Raw genomic sequence first — 27,487 nt, 5'->3', positions numbered from 1 at the left:
GGAGCGTGGGGGATTAACCGGAGGAGCGGGAGAAACCGGCGGGAGCCGGGGATTCCGCTCCCCCGCCCATTACTCCCAGCCCCTCCTCCCGGTACCCTGCACACAGGAACCCCAGGACCCCACGCGGCTCCCCCAGGACTCCCCCACCACCCGCCCGCTCCCTCCCAAGCCCGGCCATACACGTGTCCCTCTCCCCAAACTCCAGGGCAGCGCCAGTCGCCCTTTCCCCGTCCCCCACCCCGGCACGTCCAGTACCCCCGGGGCTCAGTAATGCCCCCACGTGTGTCTCCAGATCCACGTGTCTCTGCTGCCTCCAGGTCTCTCTTTTGCCCCACCCCCCGTGTCTTTCCTGCCCCTACGCCCTCCCCGGTACTCCCCAAAGTCCCTCTCCCCCCCGTCTCTCTCCTGCCCCCCATTTGTCACCCCCCCCCCCACCGTGTCTCTCCTTACCCTTATCTCCGCCCGCCCGTGTCCCTTCGGCTCCCCGTCTATTACCCCGCGCCCCCCTCCCACCCCCGTCTCAGCTCCCCGAACCATCTCTTCCCCCCGTCTCCCTCCCGCCGGGGCCGCTCACCGAAGAGGACGCTGCCGCGGCAGCCGGGACCCTGGGGCTCCATGAGGCGGCAGCGCGGCGCTGGGAGGGAGGCGGGGCGGGCCGGGCCTGGCTGGGCCGGGCCTGGCTGGGCCGAGCTGCCCCGCCCCGCCCCGCCAGCACGGTCCCCTTTCTGGAAGGGCCGGCTCGGTGGAGCGGCTGGGCGGGGAGGGGGAGCACCTGGTGAGAGGCCGCTGTCGCAGCACTTTATCCTCTCCCGGTGAAAGCGGAAGGGTTATTACCCCAGTGGGGTCCTAATTGCTGGTAACCGGCCTGTTCCGTCAGAAAATGTTCCTGGGGAGGTGGGCAGGAGGGGTAAGAGGGTCTTACATCGTGAGGGTAGTGAACAGCCAAAGAACCACCCAGGAGATGAAAGACCCCACTACATCCTCTAACTGGGGGTGGGGGTGCCTCCTGTCCCCGCCGGGCCCGTCAGGCACAGGCAGGGCAGCAGGATCAGGCAGTTACTGACACCGCACCAGAACAACTGTCCACCTATTGCCCATCTCATGGGCACCATCCTGCATCCCAGGCACTGGGGAGAAGAGACAAGGCACAGCTGGAGGCCGGAGAGGCAGAGAGTCAAGGGCATAAAGAGAGGTAGCAGGGGGGAGGAGGGTAACAGGAAGCAGGGCAGGGGCACCACAGGAGGGACCTGCTCATCTCTATCCCTTTAAGTGTGGGTGAGCAGCACGATGACTGAGGGGCAGGAGCCTTTGAATGCAGAAGACAAGATCCTGCTTCAAAATCTATTGCAGGGAGCAGAGGGCTGGAGTGGCCTTTCAACACAGAAAGGGAAGCGGCCCGGTCCGTGCTGCAGGAGCGGAGGCGGGAGCAGCTGGATTAAAACAAACCCCGCTAACGATGAGCTCAGACCACGTTTTCGGTCGGAAGCTGGCTCTTCTCCCGCTGCAGGAGACCTCCAGCAACCGGGCATTTGCTCTGCTCCAGCTGGAGTCAGTTCAAGAAAAACATGACTGAAGAGGTTTGAAAAGCCAATCCCGGTCCCAGAAAAAGGCAAGCGCTTGCTCGGCAATCGTTACACAAGCGCAGCCATTTGCTTCTACGGTAGCTGCTCCCCGCAGCCACCTGGCTGGTGGCAGCACCTGACCTACATGACCCATCCTCGGCCACCGCCCCCGAGCAAGGAAGGCAAGAAAGCCCATTTCTGCCTTTAAAGAAGTTCCTGGGGCAACACCAGAGTCCAAACCTTTCTCCCCGGCGGAGACGCATTTGACACTGGCAAGTCATACTGCCATTTCCGCCATAACTTCGTGAAAGAGGTTTCAGGAAAACCAAGACGACTATATGCAACACATTATGATTTTGTGAAGAAAAATGATAGTTTTAACATAGCACACGTTTACTGGGTTAGGAGAAAACTGCGTGACCCTCAAGTTACTTCGCCTCCTACCTTGTTTCTGCCAGCAGGCTCTTCTCAGTTTCAGCAACCTCTAAACCCAGCAGCCAGTGAGGAAAAAAACCAAAAGAGTAAGCAAGTGTGAACGAGCACTGCCGCAACACAGCTCGCGCGGGCTTTGCCAGACACTGGAGACCACCTTTGAAAGAACTGGGTTTTACAAAACCAGTAAAGTTCACCCAGTGCTACTCACACAGAAAGGCCAATAAGAAAGGTCACTGCCACCCCACAAATCATTGGGGCGAGGACTTCTGAAGGGTCACTGAATGCCTGCCTGTGAAAAACATCAGCACAAGCGCCCACCATGCAACATGCTGCCACCACCAAACCCAAAGTCCCTCTGCCAGCTGATCCCGAGGGCACCCGACACGTATGCCGTGATGTAACATACACTGTGAAACACTCCCAGTTCTGGAACCTCGTACACAAAATACACATTTCTTATTTACATTCACTTCTCAATTTTTATTCTATTTCTCGCATGGTCTTCAAATACAGTTTTACAGGTCTTTTTTTCTGCTACAGATACTGTTGATCTAAAAACAGATTAATGAAAGTGGCATTCCAACCTTAATGAAAATTCATAACCATGAAAGATATGTCAACATATCACTTTACAATCCTAGAATGATGGTATTGGCCTGACATTCCATAGGCTTATACAAGTAACTTCTATAGTAATAACAAAGTCATAGGAAGAGAAAATGTGGCAACTCCTTAAATACCAAGAAATAAGGCCACAAGCATCCTATGCCATAATGTGACGCATCCAGATAAAATAAGTTGACTCTGGTATCCATGAAGAAACAACTCTCCCACCTGACAAACCAAGGCATCAGCTACTCAACATGCACTCAAAGCTGTATAAAAACTAGTGGCATTCAGCTCTGACTTACATGAAATCCCATAGCACAACCCCGTACCTCTCTCAAAACGAAATGAACTTGTTTCAACTTAAATACTTTGCTATTGCATTAAGAAAATTGTTCACATTCTGCAAAGGAAAAAAAGAAACCCATCCTGCACGTGACTGCACCAGGAGGCCAAACACAGCATCTCCTCATGGGTTGCAGGCAATGCTACTGCAGTCTTAATGCCATTCATTACAGGTTGCCAACTTCTCCTATGTGGCTGGAGGCTTTTAAAAGGAACGGAACTTCTCTTGTGCCCCACCAAAAAAAAAAACCAGGAAAATTTAAAAGGAACATAAAGACAGCTGGTGGCAGCAGGTGAAAGAAGCAAGGTACTGCAAGGTACCATTGGCCAATTGCGTATCTGGGGCACTGGGACTTCTGTGAAATACCAATTTCATAAATGATGCGACTACCTCACTACCAGATCCCATACCATGCCGATTCCATCCCATAGCCAAACATGTCAGTCCTGGGTAAAAACATTAAACTCTTGGAACATTTAAAAGTAGGTAACCATTTAAATAATGTGTAAAAATGTGCTTATTGTGGCATTTCTTATAGAAAAGTTATTTGATACAAATGTGCAGGACTTGAAGACCCTGATTTAATCAAACTAGTACGAACAGGCTTTGAAAGATGGTGACTGTTCCAGGGACAAATCTCAGCCGTGGGCCAGCTCTCTCCCTCTCACCGTCTTTCATCCACAATCCTGTGTGAATGTTACCAAAATTAACGGGTTCAGCAGACCACCCTGTGAATTGCTGTTTCAGTCCCAGGAGAATGATGATAACCTCGAGCAGTGACAAACTGCCATCTGACGGAAGGATCATTTGGGATCCCCTTACCCAAATGGTCAGTTTCTAGCCCTGGATACGAGGCACAATAAGAAAGGTCAGTGCCGAGGACAGATTCGTTCTCCATTGTGGTTTTAGGTTATTCAAAAGTGCCATCTTGGACCTAGACCATTTCACTTTTCAAAAGAAAAAGTTACAAAAACCAGTAAACAAAAAGTTAGTCAGCATACGGCTAAGTTTATATACACTCAAATTTACAAGTTTGTCATTAAGTGACTTCTGCCACAGACCACTGCACATTTGTCCCTAACAAAGCACAAAGCTTGAACCAATGGTCATTAGAAGTGACAACGGGTCATTGCTTTATCAACAAGCATAAAGATAGTCAAAAATAGAACTGTAGCTGCTTATCTTTAAATTTGCTGATTGACACAAGCAATCCCTCCCATTTCTGCAACTTCCAGTTGTGCATCCTGCTCTATGACAGAGAAAAAACCTGCATCTTTACAGACACTTCTGCCAGAGACTGCTTTTCTGTTGACACATGAATGCAGAGAACTGTCATCAACCACAGCACCGATTGAGAGGGATTCCTCTGAGAAGCTATAGCCCATGCAAGATTCCTTGGCACTTCACACAGGACCAGGAGAGGACAAGGTTTCTCTTTGTTAAAACAGTGTTTTCAGCAGCATTATCCTCTTCCAACAAGTTACAGTCTGAATGTGTGATGGGTGATTTTCGCATAGCCCCTTCTACCAAGCTGGCTTATCGCTGGCTTTGTGCAGCTAGACCATAGGAAGATCCCCACCACTACCTGCCCAGCTGTTAAGGGACTACAGTACTGGAACAGTTCGCTGTCAAGCGCTTCACAGACTTCTTCCAAGGATAACAACATCCTTTGGAAATCCTTCCATTTTAGCGATTTCAAAACAACCCAGCTTGCTGTAGAATTCCAGGATTCTTTTATCATCTGGTCTCACTTCACAAAAAGCCCCACGGGAGCCTGAAAAAAGGAAGCAACAAACAAAACACTGTAGGAGAAAAGTTACTGTAAAAAGCACAGACATGAAGTATTCCTAGAGCTCCCACCTATTTCAACATTTAAACCCCACGAAGTCACGGATCCAATTCCGCAAGGAACATAGTGTCCAAGAGAGACCAGATTTACAGCAAGAGAGCTGACCATCCCCTAATGGAACTGCACATTGCAGATGTCTCGTCAGTCTGAACAAACCCTCTGCACACCTTTTATTCCACATAAAAGCATCCTGAAACTCTCATGTTGGCTCAGGAAATGGCACTAGGAGAGGGCACCAAATCACGCAAAGGAACTGCGAACCTCAGACGTGCAGTAAGGCAGACAACCAGGTACTTCCCCATACTGGTTTTGGTCATTACCCACCAGTGCACGCTGCCACACTTAAGCAGCAGCTTCATTACCAACACCAGCAGGGGAAAATATAAATGTTTGTGCGTTGTTCAAGATGTAAAAATGTGTGCTCTCATTGCCAAATTGCTCCCTCAGTTCTTCCTATTTTCTAATTTGCAAGATAATGGCTAAAGCGAAAAGCAACCTTTTACCAAAGTCAGCAGCAGAAGCTAGTTGTCTGAAAGCTTTTATATTTATTTACCTAAATCTAGACTGCCAACTATGGCAGGAATAAAATATCTCAGGCTGACATGCAAATACAGTATGTTAATATAAGCATCCTGACTTTGTCTTGCATCCTTGAACTAACACACAGTTAGAAAGCAAAGAATTTTGAGTGCCAGAAGCTTACCATTAGCCTTTAGAGAAGAAAGCAGGCAGGCCATCATACTTTTGGCCACACTTGGATCTGTCACTTTTTTGTGGATATCAATCTTTATCAATGATGGGAAGTTGGCAAGGAACGATTCTGGCAATACTTCTTGCTCTTCATGGAAGCTTAGCATTATTTTCTGAAAAGACGATGGGAAACAGACATTTAATCATTAACCAGCTTTTAATTTTCTTTCATCTTTATTAAGGGAGGCTGCTTTGCTCACAGAGAATACCTCCAAATCAGCATGCTTTTCAACTACACCTCTGATGGCCACTTTGTTCCTTACCTGCTAAGTTGTTCTCTGTCCTCCAGATAAAAAGGCAGGCTACAGAAGCTTCATGTGGCTTCTCAGTGACCCTCACTTTAAGCCATAAACCATAAGCCAACCAATAACCAAGAGTTTGTGCACAGATATTACTTTTCATTTTACATGTGCGATTTTAGCTCTAAGATTCCTAACCTTCCACCTGTATGCTTTGGTTCACAACAGCCTAGAAACATCTCTCATGTCCACACAATTATCTTAGACTACTTGCTCCACCAAAGGCAAAAATAAACCTTGTTCATCACTAAAGGAGGTTGTCGATCACTAAAAACTATCACATGCACTCCTGGGAACATCCCTCAATCCCATAGTCTCAAGAAACAGACTTTTTCTGAAATATCGTACCAGCAGCAGAAATCCTGGGGTAATGTACCAACAGCAAAAAATATTCCTAAACATCTCAACAGAAAAGCTGGTTTATCAGCACAAAATAGCTCCTGCTTTCTCTCCAAAGTTTAAAGCCAAACTTCTGGAAATCAAGGCCCCTTCTCCCTTACTGTACCTACCACAGCTCTGCCATATTTAGTTTCTGCTATCTTTACATGTTTAGCATTGCTTCAAAAATCTGAATTTGCATATAAAGTTGAAAGCACAGCACTGTGCAAATGTAGATGAATCAAGTCATAAAACCTACAGACTGCAGAATCAGCCCCACTTCAACAGTACTAGTGGAGCCATTAATGTAGCTTCTAGTCACACCTACCCCAGAACGCTGGGGCGGGGGGTATGTTTTGGGTTTTGTTTGTTTGGGGCTTTTTGTTTGTTTTGTGGGGAAGTTAGGGTTTTGGTGGTGGTTTTTTGTGTGTTTTGGGGGGTTTTTTTTTGGTGGTTTTAGGGGTTGGGGTTTTGTTTGTTTGTTGTTTTTCCTCCGTTCTTAAATGAACTTCACTTTCCCTCCATAAAACACGCCTATAAGTAGTGGCCATTTTCACAATAGGGTGACAAACATTTCATTCAATTTACAGGAAGGTTTGCTTTGTTCACGTGAAGGCCTGTGCTCCCAGCGCCATGACCTCCTCTAAGATTCTGTCTAAGTCCTAGCCAAATAAAGCAAGGGTACACTGCCATATACGCCATTTTTGCCCTGCCCTTAACAGCTGGGGCTCCCCTCAGGATGCCCACCAGTGTGATACCAGCCTTTGTATTCAGACAACTTGTTGAAGAATATTTTCTGGAAAACATTCTTTCACTCTTAAGGGGGGAAGAAAAAGGCTCAGAAGTGGTGTTTCTAGGCCTGTCTCTACTACAGTTTTGTCCACATCTCCTTCCACATGCAGGTGTGGATCAGCACCTCTTAGTACTAAACACATTTCTTCCCTTGACAAGAATGCATCAGCTATAATTCTTCACTATTTCTGACAGTTCAGTGACATAGTTTCCCTAATTTCTTCCAAAAACAATTCAAGATATTCTTAGCACTTGCTAAAAGCGAGGTATCATTTTGCACCATTTACAGCTGTCACACTCCACAAATAGCTCATAGATTTTAACATCAAAACCAAGTGCTCTTTAATTTGTTTTCCATACTTAAACCAATGTGACCATCAGAGGCTAGACTTACCTGCAGCATGCAGAAACTAATATCTCATTTTGCAGGAGAACAGAGCAGAAGCAATCTTTTCAGAATGTAATTTCCTCTAGATTAAGATGGCTTACATGCACTTTAGTAGTAATCAATGCAGTAAACCTCACGGGTCTGTTACAACACACAGCTGTATCTGACTGGCAGCGAGTAATCTTACTGTCACCTTCTAAGATATCAGATACCATGCTCAAAGACTTTAGAAAGGTAGGAAAATTGTATTACATGGAAGCTCAAAATGCAAAGGAAAAACAAAGACCTGCTTTGGAAAGGAAGAGTTCAGCATACAGTTCTGATCTCATGGGTTATACCAACCTCTGCCTCAGACAGCTCCTTGTCACTATTTGGTTTAGTATATTTTTCTTGCATGAAAGGGATCCAAGACATTTTGCATTTTTTAATGAAAGGAGTCACATCAACCGTTCCCAAAGCATAGCCACATATGCCATCCTCATCTTCTAAGACAAAGCAGTAATCCAGGCTGAGGGTGAGCAGACCACCTACTAACCTGCAGAAAGAAGCGTACGAATTCAGTCAGAAGGAGGTCACTCTGAACAAGTATGCTCTTCAGGTACTCTGAAGGAGACTCTAGGGTCACCCACCAAAGAAGCAGAGTCCTCCAGTCACAGAATTAGTACCTACAAAGCATTAATTGACTGATCAGCTGTCAAAGCTCAGCTATGAGCAACAGCTGCACCTCAGGATCCCACAATTTAATTTTATACACACTGCTCTTCTGACTCACCAGAGACACCAACATCCTTCACTTTTTTTGCCCTCAGTTTCTCTGCTGCCATTACCTCCTTGTTCTTTCATCTTGGTTTTTTTGGGTATTTTTTGATACCAGTTACACATCCTGTCTTAACTGCCTTCCTGACACTCACAGAGCAGCCTCTTTACAAGTTCTGTATTAATTAAACACTCAAGACATTAAAAAAAAAAAACCCCAAAGTAGCTCAATTTACAGCTCGGATTTAATGCTTTCCTTGTTTAACTTCATCTCACTTGCAATTGCTAATTTTTTTTAAAAAAGTTGGTACAGGTAATCTACCACATGTATTTCAGAAAAAAATCAAGGCAGTTGCCCCTGAGATTGGTCCTCAAAAAAATTTCAGTTATCTGAAGAACTACACTGAGTTGGAAAAAATACCAGAGGTTAACTACAGACTATGGACACACTCATGATATACTTTCACAAAATCTGAAGTAATAGGATACTATGACACACAGCTTTCATAATACAGAGGTTTCAACCAAGTCTTTTTTCTAACAGCTCACAACAGCAACCGGAGCATAAACTGAGCCATAACTGTCTATGGTATCTTTAAGAAACAAAAACTCCAATTTCCTGAGGCCAGCAGAGGGCAGAATTTTTTTTTTTTTTTTTTTAAATCAAATGCTCTTTGCATTCTTCCCACACACACTTTTAAAACTTCAGATTAAGCACAGTGTCAGGACTTCATCAGGTCATTCATTCCTAATACATACTTGTCTCCAATTAAATCCGGTAAACTATGGAAGGGTTGATCAGCTCCATCAGCATACATTTCTCTACAGATCTTATATACAGATGCCTAAGAGGAGAGAAGAGATGATTTCAAGTCATCAGTCACATTCAAAAGCTAACAACTTTGTTTTAGAGAGGTTTCATTAACAGCTCCACTGTAAATTAGTAGGCAGGCATTCAAGTTAAACAGAACAAAAGCACCCATCTATGAGAAAGGATCTATAACATTCCCCCACCCCCCAAAAAAAAACCCAAATCAACCAGAACCTCTTAAAGCTGCCCATCAAATATACAGCTGTTTAGTTGAATGGCTGGGAAGGAAAGGCTTGAGGTCAGTCTCCAGCACGTTGTAACAGCCTAAAATTAACCCTGAGGGCTAGTTACCAAACACTCAGTGAAGATCAATACCCTTGCTACAAGGTGCCTTTTCAAAACCTCCGATGTTCAAGCGCAACAATTTAACCACTACGGACAGACACACCCTGACTTTCTGCATATTACAAGGCTTTCAGATTAATCGCTTTAAAGAGTAAACTCGTAACAGTCAGACTTTAAATAAGAAACTCTACACTTTTCAACAAAAAGGCTTTGCATTTGACACGTCCGTCCTCCTTTCCTAAAAAGGAAGCTCCTCCTCAGAAGAAATATTCTTTCTGACTTCATGTTTAGCTGCACCACCAAGCGTTTAGGTGGCTTAGAAACATTAAGTCCATTGCCTACAATGGAACAAACCAGCTTAGGTACAGTCCCGCACTAAGGTAACCAAAAGGCTGCTTTACTGCCCTGAGAACAGCACAGGACAGAGCCTAAAACTAGCAGGTAAAGAACATGCTGTCTGTCTTCAGTATCAGGATTCATTTGAGCTGCTGCAAAGTCAACCTAAACACTTATGCTTCAAAGGAAGCATGTTTCATCTCAATGTGGCTACAAATGCAAAGTTCAAGCTACCTTGATCCTTACACTGCTTAAACTGCATCCATTACGAGTGTTAGCTGTTGTTTGATAGCTTAGCGAGAATAATACTTGAACTAATGTAACACAAATGAAGCTACACTAGAGACCTGTTCAGTGGAAAAAAAAAGATGGGAAAGAGCTCTCAACAATAACAATGAATACAAAATTCCTGGTTTCAAAGTATCAAATGCTCCAAAGCAGATTTGACAACAATTCTTTCAAAATCAGACCAAAAAGGTTTACAACTGTAACTAAAACGATAAGAATGGCTGAAGCATCATCACATTTTGCAGCTACATTTTGAGGCACAATATCGGCGTTCCGCCTACATAGCTGCAGTTACCACAATAATTACTGAGTGAACAGGTATACACACCCACCCCAAGGTTAATCCACTACATGTGTCCCCACTGCAACAATTCCTCTACCAGACGCAAACAACTTTAACTTGCCTTTCAGAAATCGGGAAGGCACTCAGACTTTAAAAAGGTGGTGGGGCGGGAGACTGGGAATAGAGATGTGGGCGTACACATACTGCTGCACAGCATGCTGGTGAGCCACAGGCAAAGTCACTGAACCTCAGTTTTGCTGTGAGCTTTGCATTTGTGCCTTGTGCAAGGCACTGGGACATCTGTTTCAGTAGGGGCTGATGGGACTCAGCAGTAACCAGTGTTGCCACAAAGGGAGACGCATCACTAACAGCAGCAGCGACAAGTGTCAAAAGCAGTTACCTCATCTTTAGGGAAGTAGGGTCGTATGGTGTACACTTTCGAAGTGGGTGTTAATGGAGGTGGTTGAAAAAAGAGGTCATTTGCCCCATCGATAGGCAGCAAACGCTGTGAAAACAAAATACTTAATATGACTGTATGAACAACAAAACTCATCACTCTTGGGTGTGCACTGCAGACTCCCAAACTAACATTTGCTACTTGCAGGCACCCCAGAAGAAGGTGGGGTCGGTATGCTTTACAAATGCAAAGACCTTATTTCAATAGGAAAATACCCCATTGGTGTTTTTAAATATGCAATTGAAACAGCACATTAGGAGTCTGTTAATCTTATCTGCTTTAACATACTTTTTACCAATCATATCTACACTGTCTCTGTATAAGAACATAGAATGTCAGGAGGAAAGGTTTGGTCTGAAGAGGGTTAACTGGCCAGAGGAGACGCTTTATCCCAAAAGCAATGCGCTGATTCAAATTGCTGCGCGCAGAGCACCTGTGAGGGGGGAAAAGTATAGCGCCTGAAAAATCCATGAACAAATCTGAACATGGTATAAACAGCGATTTAAGAACATTTGCCAATTGAAACCTTTGCACCAAAGCGCATTACAGCTTTATTTAGAGAGGAACCAAAATTTGGACGACTATCCCTTTTGCTCATGGAATTCCCATCGGCAGACAAGCATGCGCGCATTGTGCAATTGCGGGCGCAGATAAAAATGCTGTGCGACCTGCAAAAAAACAATGTGAAATGTACAACTAAAGCCGCTGCGCTTCGCATGCGCGTGGGACAGGCAGCATCTCCTTGAGAAATTACTGTAGAAAGGGGAGGAAAATTATTTTAAACCAAGCTGTAAGGCTAATGGGCTTTGGACCAGAAAGCCTTCGGCAGACCAATCCTTCCAGACCTCTGATGTGCAACAAAAGGTTTCTCATAAAACAAAGAAAATGTCATTCAGTTGTGAAGTCATATTGATACCTGGAACTCTCCTGCTAGACCACCTCTAAAGGCCCAGGGTTCTTGGTCTCCACTTAAGAACTGTGCTGAAGATTGACTACGACACCCTGTTGAGATCAGATCCAAGCGGAGAATGTTACGAGAAGGGGGATTTCCTGGGTGTCTAACATGTCCAAAAAGCTAAACACACACTTGTGGAAAAAGCTCTCTAACTGAACTAGAATCCAGGGCTTGGGGGGAGGCTGTAATAATGTATGATTTACAAAGATTTTGTGCTTGCACACCACTTGCGGTATTCCAAATTTTTGATTACCTACAACAGACTTCTCTAAGAACAGGTGAGGCGATTCAGCTAACACACCTCATTCCAGACCAGAAGGCACAAGAATGGCACCATGCACAATTACATAAGCTTCCCAGATATTTTGTACTTTTTTTTGGATATTTGTAGCAGAAACATCTATTTCACCTATGAAAAGATGACATCTTGGAAGCCACCTGGCTCAACAGCTATTGTGAATTTTAGATCAAACAAATGCCATTATCACAGCCCCTTGAAAAAAATGGACCTTTCTGAAGTCACATTTTAGTAATGATTGTTTCTAATCTTGTCAGAAAACTAGGACTGGAAATATATGCAAACAGTCTGGAATGGTTCAGGCAGCCAGGACAGTTGTGTGAAAGAGTATCGTGCAAGGGACTACACAGATTTACATAATCCAGGCTGCACCTCCGCAATGCTGCTGGCACATTAAAAAGCTAAGTAGCATTAACCAGAATTAACTCACAATTTAACTAGTACACCCTGCTGGCCATAGATAATACTAGCTTTGCTTTTTAGCATCGTGATTTTCCTTCCTCCTCAAGCGCATCAGATGCGCCAGGGTCCCTGCTGATCAACCAGCCACAGCAGGCCCACTGAGGTGCTCAGCTTTAGTTTACGCCTGCTTTAGAAAAGAAAATTCCATTAGCTGTTTGACTTTTAATACTGTTCTGCCAGCAAGGCACCACAGCCTTCAACAACTAACAGAAATGACAACTCTGGAGTTAAAAAACCAAAAACAACAAAAAAAACCCCTACCAAAATCAAAACCCACAAATAACCTAGTTTTCTGACAAGACGAGCAGCGCGAATACTCTTTTCCTTTTGTGGACAGCAATCTACCTCCTGTTCAAGTAACAGTCTCAGATCAGTACAGACAAGTATGTTGTGCTAGTCAGAGAGTCCCAAAGTGTGCCAAGTTTGACATTTATGAGAGTTTAGGAATACACGTTAAATACAAACTACCCTAAATATGGTAAATTTCAGAAGTGATCCAAGCATCAGAATTTGAATTTGGTTTACTCCCACATTTTAGAATTCTCATGTAAAAAAGATACCCTTCACAAGGAGATTCAGTCAATAACTTGGAAGACAGTATCTGTCTGTCCTTTGAGACTACAACTTAACTAGCACTTCCAATTACTACAGTAAAGAGCTGTGTGAATGAAGAGCTGTATAAATGAAAAACATAGTTAATGCCTTAGTCGCTGCGCAAATGTGACTTCAGTTCATGCCTACTGTACATCTAATCTATCTGAGCTGCCTCACAGACAAAACCTTTCCATTTTAATTAATTAATGACGACGCGCTGTGAACATCTGGCGCTGTCCATCCAATAGCAGTAGAAACTTGTGCTGAGGATTCTCCCATCTGTACACAATGGGGAAGAAGACAATAGAAGTCATTAGTAATCCATAGTACTGTACAGCCACACTAATTTAAGGGACTGAATGCTAGCTGGACTTGGGAGGAGAGGTGAAGAAAGTGAGTGTTCAGTGGACCATTAAGCACACCATTGTGAAAACTAATTTGTTTGGATTTGTAACCTACTCTGCTTTATATAATGATGTATTTTATCAATGACCTTTGCTTTGTATGTATTTACATTAGTGATAAAATGCAAGCTGAAGACAAGAAGCATAAGAATATTAAACTGTACATGTGAAAAACTCTTGAAATTAATTTTTCAACTAATACCGGTTTGAATACTAGAACAGAACAGTGCCAAGGTTAACAGAGCTAGTATTTACAGAGTTGGCTTCTAAGGTGAACTATTCCAAACATCTGATGCATTTAAAGACTTGAACCCAACTTTACAGGGACACTGAAAACTGAACACAATTTCAGGTGAAATCAGTAGATAGTTTGATAATTCTGAAATGCAGTCTTAAGTTGGGCCCTCAACATTTAGAGATCACAAGAATCACTGTTCTCATTATAGAGCTTGGAGTTTTAAACAGATTAAGTTATCAAAAAGAGGGCATTCTTCCTAGCTAAAGGTCAACATACAGCAAAAATAGTAAATTTGGGAGAGCTGTGTTACACTGGTCTTAAAAATGCATGAACTAAAGCTTTTAAACAGCATTAGGCAGAGATGTTAACATACTACAATGCTGCTGAGTTTTCTTCCAAAGAGAGTTTGCTTCTCTGTACTTTGCAGAAGGCAGTCTTAAAAGCTCTTCTTCTTTATCAACCATACATATAGGGACCAGATATTTAATAAGCACAAAACACAGGAAGTTGTTGAGTGTGGACTGACTTGGTGACTTAACAGATCTTCTCTGTCCCTGCTTAAACCTGCCAGTGTTTAAAAATACCATTTAAAGACAATCCAAACACTAGGATTAGACCAAGGTTGTGTAATGGTTAACCACTGTGAAGTTTGTGACAGCTACAAAAAGTGTGACATGAGACCATCAGCTTTGCTGCCTGCTGTGTATGTCAAGCAAGACCACAGCATATTCCTGACAGTTGGATTGAAACCTGAAAGTGAAATGAGGTCACTAGAATTACCCAGGCCATGCTGGTGCTATCTGCCAACTTAGGATCCCCCAAAAATCCTTCGGGGGAGGGGAAAAAAAAAAAAAGGTAAAAACCAAAAAAAAAAACAACCCACAAACACCCCAAAAAACAAAACCAAGAAGCCACACATTAAAGAAAGGAGAAAAAAACAAAACAAAAAACGAAAACAAAAACGCTCTTTTAAGATCAGTTTAAGTCTCAGACTAAATCTGTCCAGAGAGATCTAAAATTTCCACCCATTACAAAAAAATAAAAACTAAAAAAAAAAATAAAAAATCAGCAATTTGGAAAGTGTTTAAAGGAAATTATTTTGCACCAGAATAGCCTTATGCTAAAGCTCGCATGCGCACAGGGCTGGGAGGATCGGCTTCCTCTTGGCCAGGCCCATTGAAAGGTTGCTTCTGCAATTGTTCTGTTGAAGACAGCAATAATGTTATAAAGACAGAGCAAGCAGCAGATGGCTGATGTGGTCACATTTCATAGTGTCATTCCCAATCATACGCCAGCGTATCCAAGGAGTTACATGGCACAGTCCAGTGTGCATTCAGTCAAGAGTAAGGTAAAGTCAACACTTACGTGTCAGATGAGATTCAAGTTTCATTAGCCCAAGAAGAAAATCAAGGTCTCCAATCTTAAGCATCCAGCAGACTTCACTTATAATACCAAAGCAAATTCACAGCAAGCATTGCTTCAAATAGCAAGACAGCAAAACATTTAAAACAGGGTCAAACTAGACCCTGTGTCCAAGAAAACACATTTGCCTAATACTTTTGTTTTCCCCGTGGGCTAATTAAACAAAACAAAACAAAAAAAGCACTATCTGGGATTATAATGGCTCCCAATGCACCTACCTAACCACTGCACAAAAGATTTCACCATTGACATAATACTCTTGATATCCCAGACGTAGGAGTACATGTCATAAAGGATTGTCCTGTTGGCACAATTGGAGAGGCGAGTGAACATCCCCATCACCAAGCTGCACATCTCTTCAAACTTGGCTGCTCGGTTACGCCATTCTTCTATCTATGAACAGAGGCAAAAGACCCACAAGATCAAACACAGCCTTCTAGGGACAAGAGGTACTCTAAATATGGAGGGACACTATGCAATTCATTACTTCATTTTGCCAACGCGGACTACCACAGCACACATCACTCATGGGTATTCTATACTGCTGTTAGAAGTGAGGCCAGCATGGAGACCACTGGTCAAATGCAGACGCCAGACAGCCATCATAGCTACCTGGCATACAGCGCACAGAACAGTAGATTGCACTGGAGGAATTAAAATTACTGTGACCTGTGGTTAGTTAGGCACTACCTTTCAGGTTCTAGGAAGTGGAATACCAGTCTCTATTACAGACAACAGATAACATTGCTCAGGATTTTGATTTAGAAGGAGAGAAACAAGATTCACACTCACTTTTTCAGCATCCTTTCCTTTGCAGTTAACACTGACAACACTGCTATTCGCTCTGAGCCACTGGAATTCTCTCAGCATCTGTGCACCTTTGGGCCCATGTTCATAAGGAAGGTAAAATAAGTCAGCAAGAAGCTGTAAGTCCTCTAAAGTCACTGGTTCTACTGTGTAGAGAGGCTTTTCATTCGGCCCAGGCACAAACTGGTCTTTGTTAATTTGCTCATCAGTCTGCATAGGGGCAATGTCACTGCCAGAGTCTTCCTGCATAGACATCTCTGGGGACTTTGATTCAGCTATGCTCTCCTTATCCGTATCCATTGGCTTCAACTCCTCCGCCATCTTGGCTTCGGCAATATCTGTCAGTATCTGATTAGCATTCTTGTCTGCGTCATCTTGTTTTTCCACCACCATGTCCATCGGTTCCTCATCAGATTGCTTCTTCTCTTCCTCCTTTATCAAGGCCGGTGACTCGCTGCTCAACGCCGCCCCCTGACTCATGATGGGCTCTTGGTAAACGGTGGTAACCACAGTTGCTGCATTTAAAGAGGACGGTGCCACCAGAGGCCCCACATCCCCTACAGTGGTTTTAGCACCACTGTGGGCCACTTGCCTACCTGAGAATAAGAAGCAGCAAGTTTAGAGTTTTCAATATCTGCCAACTAACGCTCAAATCAGCAACTTCTGCAAATCATAGATGATTCTGTTGCCACAGCATCCAACCAGCGCAGCTTCCTTTTGGTACTTTGTCTGTTCACTTCTCTCATGGTAATTCTAACTACTGATTTTTTTGCAAGTTTCCCCTCCACATAAGTGGTAAGCAAAGATAGGATGGGGAAAAAGGAAAATGAGTTCACATTTATGTGCTGGCAGCAGCATTTTTGACTATGCCATCAGAACAAAAAGCTCTCAAAATTATCTTTTTTTTCCCTCTGCATCAACTGACTTGTTAAAGTTTTACTTGGATATACAGCACGCTTCAAAATAGAAGGACTGACGCATAAATATTTCAATTACAAAATGTCTTTAACCTAGGGAAAATGGAGATATTCCGAACCCAACTGGACATGGTCTTGGGCAACCTGCTTTAAGCTCACCCTGCTTGAGAAAGGTGGTTAGACTAAGAGATCTCAAGAGGTCCCTTCCAACCTCAACTATTTGGTGAAAATGGTAGATGACACCTTAATTACGACTCACCCAATGTTTTTGCTGGACCTGAGTTTGAGAAAGAACCAAAACCCTACAGCAGTTCAAAAGGATAACTCCTCCCAATCCTCCTCTGGTCCAAAAGACGTTCTTCCATTCCACCACCAGTTATCAGAGAAGGGCGCTCCGACCACCTCAACCCCACACTTGAGAAAAACAGATTTCACCTTGGATCCCAACATCCCATTGCTACAAGAAAGGTGTGCAATGCTGCAAAGAACCCAGCTGGTTTCCGTACACAGAAATTCAGAAAAATAAAGCCATCTTAAAACTACTGGAAGAACCTAATTGTCCTGGTTTCAGCTGGGATAGAGTTAAATTTCTTCATAGTAGCTAGTATGAGACTATGGTTTGGATTTTTGCTGGAAACAGTGGTGATAATGTGGAGATGTTTTAGTTGTTGCAAAGTAGCGCTTACACTGGTCAAGGACTTTTTCAGCTCCCCGTGCTCTGCCGGGTGCACGAGAAGCTGGGAGGGGACACAGCGGGACAGCTGACCCCAACTGACCAAGGGGATATTCCACACCATATGACATCAAGCTCGGTATATAAAGCTGGGGGAAGAAGAAGGAAGGGGGGGCATGTTTGGAGTGATGGCGTTTGTCTTCCCAAGTAACCGTTACGCGTGATGGAGCCCTGCTTTCCTGGAGATGGCTGAACACCCGCCTGCCCATGGGAAGGAGTGAATGAATTCCTTGTTTTGCTTTGCTTGTGTGCGTGGCTTTTGCTTTACCTGTTAAACTGTCTTTATCTCAACCCATGAGTTTCCTCACTTTTACTCTTCCGATTCCCTCCCCCGTCCCACCGGGGGGGAGTGAGCGAGCAGCTGCGTGGTGCTTGGTTGCTGACTGGCGCTAAACCACGACACTAATGTCTACAATAATATGATATCCACTTCAAAAAAAAAAAGACTGTTCTTCCTATTCTCTCAGGTCCCATGCAAGTCTAGTAATAGCTGGGCCTAGCAAGATTCAGACACCTTCCAGTCTTGTAACATAAGCACAAAAGGATCATGCATCAAGGTTACTTCTCGTGATCAGTCAGGGCACTACAGGCACATTGTAGAATGCCAAGCATTCTTCTTTCTTTGTTAAGATTTCCCCAATTAGAAAGGCAGAACACACTTCCAACTGAAAAGTATACAAATTGTCAGGATCTGTAAAATAGTTTTAAACTAAATGCAAGCACTGAATATTTAACCCCATTTTTCTACCAACCCCAGAAAAATATCAAATCAGACTCACTGCTGTATTGCTGAGGTACCCCAAATTCCTGCAACCATTCTGTTAAGGCCAGCTTCAGGGCCATTTGTGGGCTGTAGAGAACATCTGTTTCAATATCTTCATCGCTCCCTTCATTTTCCAATTTAATCTGGATAGAAACTGTACTGTCTTCAGTATCAGCTACAGAGACAAGTTTTAAAAAGTCATCATGCAAGTTTCATTTAAAATAATGAAAAAAAAAAAGTCCTCTTAGACAAGGCATTCAAGAACTCTCCAATAGCCTTATTTCACAAAGAAGGACAAAGCATTACATCCTAATTAGACAAAATGGAAAACTATGGTCACCATCAATGTCAACACAGAAACAGTGCGCAGAAACTAATATTCCGGCATTCAGAGTTTCTCTTTCGATCAGAACTGCTTCTATTCCAATGATATCAAAGCCATGGACACTTATGTCAAATTTGGGCATGAAAATTGCTTGCCAAGGGTGCTTTTTATACAACTACAGAAACCACTCACAACTAAGAAATTCTCTGATAGCATGTGCTACAGATACTTCCCAGGAAGTCAATAAAACAATCTAGATGCTTGTTATCTTTCAGGTAACTGCTATTTACTTATGGGAAAGAAAATACTAGGTGATCTTAAAAAATTGGTAAGGAAAGGCTAGAATTAAACAAAATAACATAAAAATATCAGTCGACTGATGTGGTTAAGCATAGATCCCAGCAAACAGTTACACATACTTACTCATCACCACATCTTTTCTGACGCCGTTCATGTTAGACTTGTACCAGGTTGCAAGTGTGTGAATAGCAACATAATTGGCTTCAAATTCACAGTTTGGATTGGTCAGAACTCCCTTTAGTCGAGGGATGAGCTCAGTTGACCGACCTTTATAAGGCCCAAGAAAAAGCCTCTTTTGATCATAATCATTAGCATGAATGTTATCCCAGATAACTGGTGCTCTCCTGATGATCTTAGAAACTTCTTCAATGGACTCTACTGGAATGTCTTTAGATACAACTTTCGGACCTAAGAGGGGAATAAGATAATCAGAAGGCTTTGCATATACTTGAAGATTCAACCCCCAAGTAGTTGGACAGTTTCTTTTACTAAATACTTATGAGAAATAATTTTTAACACCAACGGTGAATTTAAAAAACAAACCAAACAATTTTTACCTGTCCATAACACTTCAATGCCAGGGAGCAGTTTTTCTCCTACCGTCCGTAAATACGGTGACTGGGCAACATTTGGATAGCAAAAAGTTCCACAGTACTCTGTAGAGGAAAAGAGAATGTCACTGTTAGTAGAACAATGCACACGTGTGGCAACATTCCCAGCTGTCCCACAAACACATAGAGAAAATACCACCATTTGAGAAGAGAAACATCTATAAAATTAATCAAGAAAGCAAGAAAGGCCCCAAACCCAAAAGTATACATAAAAAGGACATTATGAATGTTACTTAGCATAAAGATCAGAAAGGTAAGGTAGAGAATTTATTTAAAATTGCTCAAATGTAAAAATTAGGAAAAACCTAACGAAGTCCATAAGTAGAAGGGCAGGTTACAGCAGACAATACGCAAGACAACTAGAACCCCTAAGACCGATTAAGTACAAATAACTAAAAATATTAACACCAGAACATACATCTCTTTAATGTTGAAGAGGAGGTCTGGAACAGAACCAAACTACTGCAGTGTCAGGGGATAAACAAATTAACAATGACGGTAGTATTGTTACTGAACTGAATTTTCCTTGCAACAATCCACACCACTGAACACTGTGATTCTTTCTCCCCTGCAATATTCTTATAGGTATTAGAAGAAGCTTGGAATTTAAAAAAAGCAATTATTGGACCCAAGTGCAAGTCACCTTATTATTTAATAAATAAATAAATAAAGCAACTCAGTGACTAGTAAAAGCAGGTAATCTTATTAAAAAGAGGTACCGATGACAGAAGAATTCTAAGAAACTAACAGCTATCCAGATCAAGAAGGACAAAGATTTTGGTACAAGGTTAAAGGAAGACTTCTATTTGACTACATTTCAGTTTGAACTTCTTGAACCATTCAATCAAGCTGACTTCTTTGCTTGGCATTAAGCCTTTCAGAGATTTGGCAAAACCTCTGCATATATTTGAATTACTTGAACCTTTCTTTACAAGTCAATTTCTTTGAACAACCCCAAAATACTCCTAAAAGCAGTGAATAAATAATAAACCAGCTTTTCAACTAGTAACATATTAGGTAAGATAATACGTAAGATAACTCATTTAAGGCTGAACTGAACAATTAATCTCATTTTACCTGTAGGACAGAAAAGGAATGTGTCTGGTTCTCCTAGATATTGATAAATTTCATTTGTGATCGAGACCTGAGCGTGAGCAAAGGAACTGAAAACTTCTTTGTCTGCTGCACACATGTTGTGATCAATATCATCAAACAGAAGTGCAAAAGATCTGCAGCCAAACTGGGAAACCTAAATACATGAGACAAGAGCAAAGGGTTTAATTTTTAAACTATTTTAATTTCTTTTTTAAAATCAAACTGTAAAATTTTTAAAAGGGAAAGCTATAGGAATGGGGGATAGAAGGTAGGGGAAGCTAGGCAGACAATGAATGCCTCTCTGACCCACTGGTCAGCTTTTCTCAAAGACTAGACCTCTGAAGACCGGCAATATATTCCAGTTTTAACAGTCCAAAGCTGATCTCACTGGACAGACGGCTGGGAAAAGGCTAACTCTGTAACAGCTTTTGGACAAAAGAGAAGTCAAATATGAGAACAAAGAAGATGTGTATGTCAGGTTGGCCTCCAAAGGTGTTTATTGTGGATAAGAGTTCTTGCTTTAGAAATGCATCTTGGCTTCAAGGCCCTAAAATACTCTGAAGGCAAGCTCCCAGGAAGAGCCTTCAGAATCCAATACAAGTTGAGAGTTCTTTTTTTAATCTAGAGGATGACGGGCCACTTCTGCAATGCAACCTGAACACATCAATTGGAATTGCTCAGAGGCATCCAAACTAACATTAGTGCTGAAAGCATTAAAGAAGCAAGTGAAAATCTGCAAGAGTGAGCTGGGTACTGAAGTTTTCAAATTAAGTAGTGCTGCAACTGTTTTGTGTCACACTTACCTGGTCCAGCTTGCGTTTCAATGTGGATACCTCTTTTGGATTGGAGAAAGTGATGTCAAGTCCAGGTGAGATTGCATAGATGAACTCTATTTCATGTTCTCGTGCAGCTGATATTAGAGTCATTAGCTGCTCTGGAATTCAAATTCAAATATTTCAAAAGGATTTGATGATATATAAAAAAAATCGCAGACATTATAAAATGCAGATGCCTCTGCTACTATGATTTAAAAAAATAATAGTTTGCTGGAATTCCTTAAATCTAACATAGCAAAGAGCACCAAATTATTTGGAAGAATTCTCAGAAATTATGCCAAGAGGAATATAACAGCTGTCCTTGTATTTTTACTTGCCATGTTACAATTTTTAAAAGACTTAAAAAACTCTCTCTATCTCAGTGATGTGTGACAAATGTGGATAGAGTCTGTTTCCACAGTATGTACGCCAACAGTACTAGAATTATTACTCATTTTTCCACTTCTGTCAACACATACGAAGAGACAATTCAATGCAGTAACGTCATCCTGCATGATACTGATTCACACACTAGTCATATAACTGAAGCTCAGGGCACGTGAAAAAGGGCTTTTTTAACATAACTGTGCAGAACTAGTTGCTTTAAGAAACAAACTTCAAATTTAATCTTCCATACAATGAATAAAGAAAACCATTCTTAGAATATGTAATAATCTTTGTTGTTATTGGCAATTATCTTGCAGTATCCTTTAGATTATATTTCTGCTGTGATTCAAAGTGGCCTCCAAGAAGGGTTATTTAATTTCAAGCAAGTATCGTTTTTCCCCTCACCCAAGGAAAATGATAATCCCCACAGGCTAATAAAGCACTGCAGATCCCATAAATGCCAGAGGTGGCTAAAAAGCCTCACACCAGCCTAAATAGGTCTTATGTCCTGACTAAACAGTCAGAAGATGCTTTTCTGACTGGTACTCTTTTCATTGAAACAAGCACTTAATGAATCACAAAAAAGGGCATACTATTCACTCATCAATCTTTTTTCTTTTCTTAAGCAAGTAATTTCCACTTCAAAATATGGCCCAGATGTTCAAGAGCCAGAGGAATAATTCTGAGCAACCTTTCCACGGAAAAAAGTCAATCTTCTAAGACAGCCTTAAAAGCAGTTTTAGAAATAATCTGTAGAGTTATAGTTAAAAGAAGTAAATCCACGCTTGTACCAAAGCTCCACTAAATACATCTGCAGGGTATTAAGAACAGGTCGCTGCTCACCTTTGGAAATGGCTACTGTGATTAAACACACACAAGCACATGTAGTAACGACCGATACATTCAAAAGTCTATTTATAGAAAACACAGAGAGGAAATAAAGGCAATTACCCGCTTCCTCCACAGAGTACATTTCTCGCCAGAACATCCTGTGCTTGTAGTCATCCTTCGGAGCGTAAAGGTATGTATTTAGTCCCCACTTCTGAAGTCTATAAACATAGGAAAAGCGCCTTCACTGGGAGAATAGTCTACAAATGCAGGAATTTTATGTTTTGCTTGATCTAATTCTTTTACTTGATCTATTTTTTTTTCCTTCACTGAACATTGTGTTATACTATTAAGTCACAATAACTTTACACACAGCTGATACTGGACAAATTCTGTTTAGGCAAGATGGAAAGGTGAATACGAGCCCCCAAGAATATGGATGTTAGGCAAAAAGCTGCTCTAGGTTAGAACCGTAATTCTTTTCAGGCTTAGGTGGAAGATTATGATTATATTGCAATGGAATGTGCTGCAGTAAGAGAAAGCATGACTTGCCTTCTAAAAAGTTCCTTCCTCTGCTCCATAACCCAAGGTCTTCCATAAAATCCTATGGGAAATAAGATTAAAGTTATCCAGTTTGATGTTAAATTATGCCTGCTCCATGAAACATTATATTACCCCCCACCGTTTTCTTCCCCTTCTGCTACATTCATCCAAAAGCTTCCCAAACCAGAAAGTAAAAAAAAAGTCTAGTTAGATGGCATTAGGAACATGTAATAACCTAGACTGATCTAAATTTAAAATGCAATTATAATTTATTTCAGTTCTTATGATCTCAGGTCTTATCATTTTGGCCACTGAAGCAATTAACTTTCAGAATCCAAACTGTATTCCTGAGCATATGCCCTTGACAAGTCAAGTCAGCATTATTTTAAGAGCAGACTTAACAGTCATAACCTAATTAAACTATCACTCCAGACACCTACAAAATAGATTTGATTGTATGTGAACACTGAGGACACTTGAAAATATTTACCAGCTCAGAAATGTTTAACCAGTGGTACAGATTAGAATGCTAAATACACACACATTATCTAAATATGTATTGAGGTAGATGATGTGTAATTAAAAAAAAAAGAAGTGCAAGTGAGTCAACAAAATGCTTCGGATTTCATTCATTCTATTCAGCTTAATAGGTTCCTTGTCAAAATTAACTTGCAAGCTGATATCTTACTTTACAATTCCCACATCTTTACAAGCTAAGACTATGTCTTTGAATAATCATATCAGAGCATCTACACAAGCTATTTCAGAACAGCGTATATTCAAAGTCATGGAATTCCATTGAAATTGTAACTGTTTCTGGTTTAAAATCTAATCCTTACATTCTAGAAACATAATACTTTAAGAAGCACTCTCAATGCACTCTTAGTCAAGTAAATTCACTTAGACCTATGTGCAAATAGTTCAACCACAAGTGGGCACTTCAAAACAAAGCTTCAGCTTGGCAGTCTGTGCAGAGACCAGAGCCTAAAATAACACTGAAATTTAATAAGCTCTTATTTTCAAACAGCATGGCCACTCAGTGATGAATGATGCGCCTAATATACAAAGCTCACAGAACACCAGTTCAAAAGGTAGACAATATCCTCATTTCCAGAGCTATTCACTGTTAAGTCCCTAAGTATTTGGGCTCACAGAGGTCAAAAACATCCTCCCACAACCTTTCAAAACTGATGCAAATGAAGCATTTTCTATATATTAACAAGTATTTCGGTTACCTCTTAAGTGAACAATGATCTTTTAAGAAGCTTAAAGCAGGCTCAAGTTTTAAGAATTAGTCTCTCAAAGAGCGATCTTAGCCTAACTGGCACCACGAAGTGGCAAGGCTGAGTAACTACTACTCCTCACAAACTGCAAAGTGACAAACGGAGGACAGTTAAACAGAGGAACAATCAAGACAGCAGTTGCAAGTCATGAAAACCTCCCAGTTTGTGTCATCCAGAACAAATTTCTCATTTTCACTAGCATTACCTAATTCTGACTGGTACTGCCCTGAGGAAGTCCAAGAACACATAAAAAGAATGCAATACTGTGATACCCAATGAATACCACCTATGTCTCACAACACTGTTGCTTTTACTACTGTTTCAGACCTACTAGCCTAAAGCAGAGCAGGGGCCTACCAAAAAAAAATAATCAGATAACAAAACTAATGAAACAGGACTGAAGAGAACACGCTAATTCAAAGCAATACTTTTCCATCTGTCACCATGTTTCTTAGATTACTAATGTCACCAGCTGATGAAAATTCTTGGATCCTTCTGTCCGACCAAAAATCAGCCTGGTTTTATATTACTCCCTCAAGACTGCGTCAGGTTAATACAAAGTCAGCAGATCATGCCAAATACATCATTCCAGTTACCACACTCTCCATCACTAACAGCCTGGATATCCTGGAGGCAGAGCACCAAAGCTTTGCATCCAGTACTCTTAGATTTTATTACTCCCCAAAACAGTGAATTTGATATCTGCCATGAGCACTTCACATTCTCAGGGTGCACACCCAGTATTTGGCCAATTCTCTCCCACACACCTTTTCTACAAAAGGTCCAAACTCCCCATCTCATTGCTTTAATCTCACCATACCTCTATTCTGCATTAAACACTGCACTCTGTTTAAGTATTTATCTACACTTCTGAAGTTAACCTGTTTTGCTCTTACCCCTATAATTCTCGAGTCATTAGAGACAGATGTTTTCGCCCACTACCGTTTACCTCATTCACCACAACAGTTTGCTTTTCTGTTGTTGGGGTTTTTTGTTTTTGTTTGTTTTAAACATTCCCCTATTCCTTTTTTCCCTGTACGCATGCTAATGTTAGACCAGTAACTCCTAACTACTGTTAGACTGCTTCACTGGGCAGAGGCCATTTTCTTGCTTTGTTTTATGCACAGTACAGTCAAGAACACCTGCACCAAAATATATGCAGAGGCAATCAACAATGTAACTACGACGGCCAGAAAAATTATGATGGTACACGCAGTGGTTCCAATATAAACCTGGATGGTCAAGGAGTTATTGGCAGGAACGCGAGAAAACATACTGTTACGATCTGTATTTCTCTTCACTGTTATCTGTCTCCAAAACCTTCAATTTAACATCTATCTTCACAGAATTAAATATATTAACAACATAAAGACATCTTTCTCCATGCTGACTGTATTTAAGCCTGAGTAAGTGCAAAAAAATAAAGGCATTAACTGGGCCAAGTGCACTTCGCACAGCGACATTTGCAGAAGCCAAACGGTCTTTTCTTTTTAAGAAATGAACAAAAGGCATTCTGCAAGTAATGCAGATACTGACTTTGATAAACTGCCTGTTTCCCTCTCCATTCCATCTGTTAATCATTTTGCTCTCCTACCAGAGATTCATTATAGGTACAGAAATAACACCAGTCCACAGGAATTTAGAACAACTCCAAACCAACTATTATGTTGGGAATATACCATTTTTCTTGCGTGCTTTCAACCATCTACCTTTATTGACCTCTCAGAAATGCAGATTAATTCTGTAGTTACTGAGAAACGCAAAGTTCCTTTATTCTGCAGCTTCTGCAACAATTTAAACCTTTTAATGCTGCAACTACACCAAAAGACAGAAAAGGACTGTTCTACAGCGCAATTAAAATGGTAAGCTGCAACACTTTAGAGAACTGGGAGTATTTAATATTAATTCCAGAGCAGATGTCTGTGGAATCACCTATTCCCTGCCCAAGAAACTGAATCGGAGCCTCTGGCGTGCAGGAAGAGCATGTACAGCTGGGATAATCGCAGAGTAGCTCTTCTCCCTCTCTCTCCCACCTCCCCCTTTAGACACGTACTTGCAAGGGAGCCACGGCACCGCCTCAGCCTCCATTAGGAATCATCGGCCCGCTGGGGGTGCCAGGCCTGCCCTCAGCCCGCCGAACAGCTGCCATCAAAGGGCCCTCCCTGCTAGGGAACGGCTCCCAGCACAAGCGCCAGGGGCGGCAATAGCCGCGCCCGGGAGCCGCCGTTCCCCCCAGCGGAGGGAACCCCAGCCAAGAGGCGCGCACCCCCTGCGCGCAGAGTGGGCTCCTCCGGGCCTCCCGCTGGGCCGGGGAAAGACACGGGGACCAGCCCCCCCTTCCCAGTCTCCCGCGGACACCGACCCCCCTCCCCGTACCCCCAGGCTCCGGGGGATGCCGCCGTGCCCCCGGAATACCGACCCGTCCCTCCGCGCCCCCGCGAACATAGGACACCCCCTTTTACCTTCGACGACGCCGCAGAGGAAGCGTCGGGAGCCCAGCGCTGTCTCCGTCTCGGTGTCGGTTTCCTCCCCGCCCGGGACTGGCCCCGCGGTGGCGCCTGGCGGCTCTAAGGGAGGGCCGGACACTCCGGCCGGGTTGGGGCTGCCCTGGGGCTCCTCCAGCACCGCCTGCCCCTCCTTCTGCACCATCCTGCCGCCCGCCGCCAGGACCCCCGCTCGCTGGGCCGGGCCGAACCGAGCCGAGCCAACCCCGGTACCTCCTTCACCCTCTCCACCACCCCTTTGTCTCCGCCGCTCCGGGCTGCCGCCGCTGCTTCTTCCTGTTTACGGGGCCCTGCGCCTGCGCGGGGAACCGGCCCCAACCGGTCCGCACCGCTCTGCCCGCAGCCGCCCCGCTCGGAGAGAGAGACCGCCGGGGGGAAGCTGTTACCTCCGCGGGGAGGAACGACACGGGCCACCACGGCCTCGCTGCCGGGACGGCGGCACCCGAGCAGGAGCAAGGGACCGAGGAGCGGCAGTTACCTTAGGGAACGGGCGGAGGGGGCGCCGCCTCAGGGCGCATGCGC

The 27,487-nt window shown here is 42.9% G+C and overlaps 2 protein-coding genes and 1 long non-coding RNA gene across 3 annotated transcripts in view; 1 reads left to right on the top strand and 2 right to left on the bottom strand.

Annotated features, from left to right (window-relative positions):
- The window catches only part of NPM3 (nucleophosmin/nucleoplasmin 3), a 4,268-nt gene extending 3,588 nt beyond the window's left edge, over positions 1-680 (bottom strand). The window contains exon 1 of the mRNA XM_064463994.1: positions 575-680. Within this exon, the coding sequence (XP_064320064.1) occupies positions 575-617 (43 nt within the window). The 5' untranslated portion in view covers positions 618-680. The remainder of the gene's footprint in view (positions 1-574) is intronic.
- LOC135315495 (uncharacterized) overlaps positions 1-5,425 on the top strand; it is a 5,665-nt gene extending 240 nt beyond the window's left edge. The window contains exon 2 of the long non-coding RNA XR_010374981.1: positions 1,351-5,425. This is a non-coding gene — a long non-coding RNA (uncharacterized LOC135315495). The remainder of the gene's footprint in view (positions 1-1,350) is intronic.
- On the bottom strand, positions 3,938-27,487 carry OGA (O-GlcNAcase). Its single transcript, XM_064463993.1, has 16 exons — positions 26,924-27,487; positions 23,188-23,239; positions 22,759-22,856; positions 21,409-21,539; positions 20,588-20,759; positions 19,457-19,555; positions 19,023-19,307; positions 18,291-18,449; positions 15,847-16,457; positions 15,273-15,447; positions 11,598-11,683; positions 10,625-10,729; positions 8,921-9,006; positions 7,748-7,940; positions 5,502-5,661; positions 3,938-4,723 (listed from the first exon to the last, which is right to left on the bottom strand). Exons 1-16 carry the CDS (start codon positions 27,108-27,110, stop codon positions 4,587-4,589), a joined length of 2,736 nt encoding a protein of 911 aa, XP_064320063.1. The 5' UTR covers positions 27,111-27,487; the 3' UTR covers positions 3,938-4,586.

Source organism: Phalacrocorax carbo, chromosome 12 (assembly GCF_963921805.1).
Source record: "Phalacrocorax carbo chromosome 12, bPhaCar2.1, whole genome shotgun sequence".
Classification (NCBI taxonomy): Eukaryota; Metazoa; Chordata; class Aves; order Suliformes; family Phalacrocoracidae; genus Phalacrocorax; species Phalacrocorax carbo.
The sequence above is the reverse complement of the archived record's forward strand: the minus strand, read 5'-3'. Positions and strand labels throughout refer to the sequence as shown.

Excerpts from the sequence above, each read along its gene's own strand:
- OGA (XM_064463993.1), bottom strand. The coding sequence starts at position 27,110 with ATGGTGCAGAAGGAGGGGCAGGCGGTGCTGGAGGAGCCCCAGGGCAGC. Across the intron at positions 23,240-26,923 it reads CCTCTGCGGCGTCGTCGAAG|GATTTTATGGAAGACCTTGG; the intron begins GTAAAAGGGGGT and ends TATTTCCCATAG. Across the intron at positions 19,308-19,456 it reads CATTGAAGTGTTATGGACAG|GTCCGAAAGTTGTATCTAAA; the intron begins GTAAAAATTGTT and ends TTCCCCTCTTAG.